Source organism: Haliaeetus leucocephalus, unplaced genomic scaffold, assembly GCF_000737465.1.
Source record: "Haliaeetus leucocephalus isolate CR32 unplaced genomic scaffold, Haliaeetus_leucocephalus-4.0 Scaffold428, whole genome shotgun sequence".
Taxonomy (NCBI): Eukaryota; Metazoa; Chordata; class Aves; order Accipitriformes; family Accipitridae; genus Haliaeetus; species Haliaeetus leucocephalus.
This window is the reverse complement of record NW_010972864.1, coordinates 3,059,724-3,066,696: the sequence shown is the minus strand read 5'-3', so window position 1 is coordinate 3,066,696 and position 6,973 is coordinate 3,059,724. Positions and strand designations below refer to the sequence as shown.

Here is a 6,973-nt window from a genome sequence, read left to right as displayed (position 1 = left end):
GACTGAGTAACTCCAATTGTCATTTCTGAGTTTAAAAACTGTCACCTAGTCCAGTAAAAATGTGGCATCTATATCACAAGTTATTAGGCTTCATCTAATTTTTTTTCAAGCAAGTTTTTTCCGTAAACACGGAAAACTGTCAGAAATGAAACTAATGTTCTACAAAGGATTTCAAGAAAAACATGCTGTCAGATTTTCGTTAGACGCTTATGGACAAAAGAGCTTGACCTTGTAAATATTCATAGTCAGACCCTGCTTTTCAGTCAGTTCAGTGAAAGATGAACCTCTGCATAGAAAAAAGATCAACATCTTCACTTCTATTGCCCGAGGTTTCAGCTTTTAGAAGGTATTAATGTTGAGAGGGAAGAAAAACTCTGCAAAATACATAGTATTAAGAAGACAGTTACTATTGTAAACTACAAAGATAGCCTGAATGGTCTGAAGCAAAACTGCCTTTCTCAGAACACACTGCATAAGCCCATTCATGGCATACATTTCCACTAGGTGTATAAATCCTATGGCTATGAATCTATATATGTATTATATATATTATCACTATATTACATACAGCAGATGGCTTGGACAAAGAACAAATTCCTACCACTGGGCCACATGTCAAATACACTGTGCCGCTGAGCCTCAGCCTTGCCAAAAAAAAAAAAAAAAAAAAAAAACCAACAACAACACAGTACAGGTTTAATGTTTAAGTTTACACATTGGCTGACAGAGGTAGTGGCACACAGCAATGTGTTTCTAGAGGCTCTACCACACAACTGAGTGACATTTGTTTAAAGCATTACCACCATACGTTAGCCATGGAGCTGTAAAGGGATTCGGACCTGGCTGATAGATCTCTGAAAGTAGTTAGTGGAGTAGTAACAGCAGCAGTTGGCATGGATCTGAAAGGATCGCTGTGAGGCCTCATGTGCCTCAGGATTTTCCTCAGTAAGTAAATCTGAAAGTAAATACAGACTCGCTGCCAGTAGAGTTTGAACATGACTTAAATTGGTAGGTTGAGGAAAGGATGTCCAAACACAGATGACTGGATTGTTCTCTAGCATGATCCCTGTCAGACAGAATGTCTGCAATATTTCATGTCTCGGAGTGAAACAAGACTTATCTACAGGATAAGGTCTGTATCCTGAGAAGGACTGAGGAGTTATTGTGGAGAAGTGAGGAGGAATGCTTCCTCAATGCTATGCTGTGGTAAGAAGGCCTAATTCAATACCTAGGTGTGCTACAAGAAATGCTTTTACTTCAGAATATGCCTGCTGGGAGTCCAATATTAAAAATGTATTTAAAAAAGCATGTTGAAAAAGTGGTGAAGGCACAAACAAGAGCTGAAAAAAAAAAGGTTAGAGAAATTTCTTTGGAGTTAGAGACTTTGAGAGCTCAATCTGCTTAGCTTATCAAACGGATGATGAAAAGATGACTTGCTCACATTATATAAGTATCCTCATGGGGATACAGTAGAAGCAAAAGAGGCTTTTTAATCGGGGAGAGAATAGCTTAATAAGAATGACTATATGGCAGATGTATTCGTGCAAACTCAGTTTAGAGACAAAGACCATTTTTGTTGATGAAAATGATTAGTCTTCGGAATAAGCTACCAAGGGAATGGGTGGATTTTCTACCCCATGAGTTTTCAAATTAAGCAAGGATGCTTTTTGTAAAATGTATTTAACCAAATGTAAGTGATTGAACTCATGAAATGTGTCATAAGATCAAGTGTAATGGTCTATGATAGATCAAGTTAACTAGAAAATATTTTGTTGCCATCTCATCTTAAGCTCCATGATTCTTTGACTGAGCTTTCTTTCTGTAGGAAACTGAAGGCCTGAAGCAGTGCTGGGGGAAGAGGCTCAGCATTCGGAGGTGAGGAGCTTAGAAACAGCAGCAGGACTGTAAGGGAGAGCAACTTAGATCAGTCAGCAAAGCATGGCTGGATGTTCAAGAGCACACCACAGCGGGATATATGAAGTGGAGTACTACATTTTTTGTGGCTGATAAAATCTGTGAGCACTTAACCAAATTTCAGTGTCTCACCTAGCAAAGTTAGACAAACCTCTTTGTCCCCACTGGCTAAGACTACACAACCCTCAGCGCACAGGCCACCAGCACGTTGGGCTGTTTTTCCCTCCCTCCTGGCACATGCAGACCCTCCTGCACCCTGCTCTGTGCCCCTGCATGTCATTGCCCCCCCCATACAAGACAGCTACTTCTCTCCCCCATTTCCAGTTGACCCGGGATTCTTCCCGCAACTCTCCTGTAGCTCCCATGAGTGCCCAGGGCTGCTTTCCTGCTCCTCCCTTCCAGTTCATCAAATCCTGGCTGTCTCTGCCACTGAGGCAGCTTTTTGCAATAGGATTTGCAGCAGTTTGTGGCAGGAGGGGAGAAAAAGGACCTTTTTTTTCCCCCCATATTCCCAGCAAAGGACCTGTCTGTGCCATGTTGAAATTAAACTATTTCTAGAGATGAAAAACCTCCCGGTGGTCCCTATACTATCTCAGTCTTAATTTTGCTTTTCCAACTATAATTTCTGCCTATTGAGGTGGGGGGAGAGAGCAAAGAAGAAGCAGTCAATCCAAATTGTCTCGTGAGGGAGGCAATAGAGCAGGGCTAAGGAAGCTCAGCAGTCATCTAAGTGCACAGCTTCTTGTAAAACCTTTCTGAAAAGCCTGAATGAATCCCCCAAATGAATGGCCATTTTGTGCCTTTCAGTTCTCCTTCTCTAGCACAGAACTCAATGTGCAGCTTGTGGACAGACAGATTCCGCAATAGAGGAGAGTAAAACTAAACCCGCTGGAGCTTGGCCAGCAGCAATGTCAAATCTCTTGACTGATTCCCAGGGAATTCTTGCTCTAAATGTCAGGAGAACATAGCCCTGCAGCCAAACCTGGACCAGACTGATACCAAGGCGTGACAAAATGAATGACCTAAGTAACAAGATTACACCGCAGGAAAATTAAAACTGCAGAAATGTGCAAAGATCACATTTCAATAAGCGGTGTTTTATGTAAGATCCTTTTAGTAGACAAAGCTTAACCCAAACTTATAAAACATAAATTGGTGAGGGGAGGGGGATTTATTAGTGGCAACAGACTTTCAATCAGTCAGAAAAGGAAGTCTGAGAGTTTCTGCAAGCGTCAATGGTTTCTGAAAGGCTTACAGCCTGCTCTCGAACGCTCTTGTCAACAGGAGCCAAGGAAGGTCAAAGGAATTTAGACTCCTAGGAGTCTGCACCACTTTGAAAACAGCAGCTAAGTCCCTCCATCACTCAGGCACTTCTGAAAATCCTCCTGGAGCCTCTCCTGCCAGCGGCAGCAAGCGTCCCTTTTGCTGTGCTTACCTCCAGCCACTCAGGCTCGTGGGGCTGGCAGGAGCCTAAACAGCTTTGGGATTTCTGATCCTCCATCAGCTGTAGCTAAAACTGGCTGGTGGGTTCAAAGTCTGTTGGAAGGGGCAGGAACACCCAGAGAAAGAGAGGGGAAGAGAGAGAGCACATGCATGTAAGACTCATTGCCTGTGGAAACTGAAAGCCTGAAGTGGTGCTGAGAGAGGAGCTGAGCAAGCTGAGGAGCTTAACAACAGCAACGGAAGGGAGAACAGTCCAGATCCGCTGGGGACAAGTGGAAAAGGACTAAGGCACTGAGAAAACACACAATGCTTCTAAATTATGTCCTTTCTTGGATTTTGGTCTTTCTTTTCTCTGCTTCAGTCTTGTCTGAAAAACCCCACGGTCTGACAGAGTTGCTCAGGATGGATATCCATGAGACTTGCCATAGGAGCGAAGGGACTCTCTCCGCACTGCTATTCACTGAGGTGACAGAATCTAGTGCTGGGAGTTTTTCTGCCTCTCTCCTTCATATTGCTTTAGCTGGAATTAGCTGTTTGCACATTCCTCTGACTTTGGCAGTGCGCCCTCTCCTCCATAACAGACCAAACCGAAATCCCAGATCCGGCACACTTCCACTGTCTGGGAAGTCCTTGTTCAGAACGGGAATGTGTCTTACGTGTTGCAGCATCTTCTCACCATGTCTTATGTTCCTACAGAGATCTTTAATTCATGATGTCCTAAAAATGACTGTAGAAACTCAGCTTTAATGTTCAGCGAAGGAGAAGCAGAGGCACAGCAAGATTCCACTGCACATTTCCCCTCCCTCAGACATTGGTTGAGCTTTAACACCATTTTTAAATTTTTCATAGATATTCTTTCGTAAGTTATTTCCTTAACTGTGTTGAGCACAGCAGCAGGAGGAATATTTCATCTTTGGGTAGAAGTCCAAAATGAGTGAACCCAGGTTTTATAAAGATGAAAATATATAATTAAAAAAAAAAAAAAAAAAGAACCTATGTGGCCCCAACTCCCAACATTGACAACTTTATCCCAGGACAAACTGGGGCAGCTTTCCTCTGTTTTTGAGTGCCATCTCAAGGGATGTCTTCCTTGCCTTCTGTGCTTTCAACAAAACATAGTCCATTTGTTTGATCAGAGCTGGCACAGTGCAGTTTGCTCCAGGTTTGTGCCTGAAGCATTGCCTTTCTCTGTTTATGTGGCCACAACCTCTGTGTAATCCTCCGGAAGATCTATCGCAATAAGAATGGTAGCAGTGACAGAAGCTATTAATGTTCTGGCTTCTCCGTGTGGCAGTGATCTGCTCTGCAGATCAAGAAGAGCAGATATATGCCATCTGCAAGAAAAGGAAAAGCAGTTATTGGTTTTGCTAAGTGAATTTTGTTTGTGATGAAACAAATGGGCCACAGGAGCAGAGTCCGCAAGGTGCCAAAGAACAAGCGTGTTGTCAGGGAAAAGCTATGAAAGCAAACTCAGCCCTGATTTGAAACAGCCAGCTCCAAAACTGGAAATAAATTTGACACTTGTACGGGTACCTTTTGTAGCTTTTGGAATAGCAGAGGAAAGGATTTGTATGACAGAAGTAGCCATGGCATAAAAGGCTGAAATAATTAGATAACGACTTCACCAAATGCAGGTGGGAAAAGATACGCATGTTCAAGCCACATCAAGGGAAGCCACAGGTGTTTGAAACAACAGCACTGAAAAGGAGCTTTTTGTACAGTAATTCCTGGCAGAGGGGAAAAAGGGAACAGGGGTAAAAAAACATTATGCAGAGGAGCATCCTAACTGAAATTCTTTCACTGTGAGGAACTCCTCCTGCAGTCTTGACAGAAAAAGTTGGTCTGTGAGTGTATGAAGTAGACAGTGGGCTTATGTGTCAGTAAGACAGTGTTAGAACTGGAAGTTTCTGGAATCACTGTAGCAGATTGTGAAGCGCATAGATTGAAAAACCAAATGCACCAAATGAAAGAGCAGAGCTGTGTAATGATGACTGCACCTGCTCTTGACTAAGCTCAAGACATAAGCAAATGAAGCAAAGCTTGAAAACAAGAAAGGCAAACATCCAGCCAGCTGTTTTTCTTTTGCCATCAAATTGTGAATGTCTCTTGGTATCCTTTATGACATGGTGCTGGAGACAGGACAAGAGGAAATGGCCTCAAGTTGCAGCAAGGGAGGTTTAGGTTGGATATTAGGAAAAAATTCTTTACTGAGAGGGTTGTCAGACATTGGAATAGGCTGCCCAGGGAAGTGGTTGAGTCACCATCCCTGGAGATGTTCAAAAAGCAAGTAGACAAGGTACTCCAGAACATGGTTTAGTGGGCATGGACGATGGTTGGACTCGATGATCTTGAAGGTCTTTTCCAACATAAACGATTCTATGATTCTATGGCTTTAGGGGTAGAGCAGGCAAATGTGAGAGAAACACCTACATTTGTGCTTTCTGATCACCTGCATTTACCATAAACGGTGATCGGTAAGTATTTAACACAGGGGCATGCCTTTTTTTATTGCTATGTGTACGAATTTGTCCAGGGCATCCTGAATTCATAGTGTTATATGTAATACTTGCTTTTCACTGGTGTAAATTATTACCCACAATCTCCTAGCGGAAGCTGAGAGGACTTTCCATCCATGGTCTCCATGCCCAAAGTAGTTCTTGAGATCTTGCACTGTTTTCTAATGGTCAGAAGGATTATCTGGTACAGCGTGCCCCGTGCAGGCTGGCTGATCATCATGCCAAACTTTGATGCTTTCTCTGTTGCTGCATGGATGCATGGCAGTAGATGTAGTTTCTCTGTGCATGCTATTTTAACCTTGTTTACATGTCACTTAAAATGTTTTCTATGTAACTTACGCACAGATCCTTTTACTGCATGCAAAGGCCTAAGCCACTGGAAAAAGAAAGGATTTTCTAGATACTGTGTTCCATTTTCAGCCTTGTCTTCTTCCAGCCACAGTTTCTATGCATTCTCTGATGAAATAACTGTGCCTGGAAACTTAGGCAACTTTGTTTTTTTCTTATAAGGTGAAGGCCTGTTTTCTCATGGGGTTGTTAGCAGGCTGTAGAGTCACTGGGTTCTTCTCAAGGTGGGGACCATCGGAATTTCCTCAACGGCATCACGGTCTACTGTCAGCGGTTGTTTTCAGCGGCCTCCGTTGGCTTTCCATGTCGGGCAAAACTTTGTTGAGTTTAGCGACTTCCAGCAAATAAAAGCACCCTGCCTCTCCTGTAAGCAGGTCAGAAGGTGCTAACAGGCGTTTCAGCTGGGTAGAGCTCCCTGGCTGCAGAGGTGCTCAGACCGTTTCTTCCTTCGATGCAGCGTGTGTCAGAGAGGAAACCGGGAGACCCCTGAGCCCTTCCCTCCCGATGCGGCGCAGCCCGCGCCGCGGAAGCACAGCGGGCTCGCTCCTTCGGCCCCGGCGCCCGCCGCCGCCGCCGCCGCCGCCGCCGCTTTGAGCGGGCAGCCGCGAACCCCCTCGATTAATCTGCATATTCACATGACGGCAAACGACCCGCAGCCGGGGCTCCGGCCGCACCGCCTCAAGCCCCCTTCGCCCGCGCGGAGCAGCAGGTAGGGAGGGGAGGGGAGGGCAGCGCGGCGCGGCGGCGGCGGC

At 44.5% G+C, this 6,973-nt stretch overlaps 1 protein-coding gene across 1 annotated transcript in view; it reads left to right on the top strand.

Annotated features, from left to right (window-relative positions):
- Positions 1-6,854: 6,854 nt before the first annotated feature.
- The window catches only part of AQP4 (aquaporin 4), a 10,723-nt gene continuing 10,604 nt past the window's right edge, over positions 6,855-6,973 (top strand). Inside the window, exon 1 of the mRNA XM_010574348.1 lies at positions 6,855-6,930. Coding sequence (XP_010572650.1) covers positions 6,857-6,930 — 74 coding nt within the window. The 5' untranslated portion in view covers positions 6,855-6,856. The remainder of the gene's footprint in view (positions 6,931-6,973) is intronic.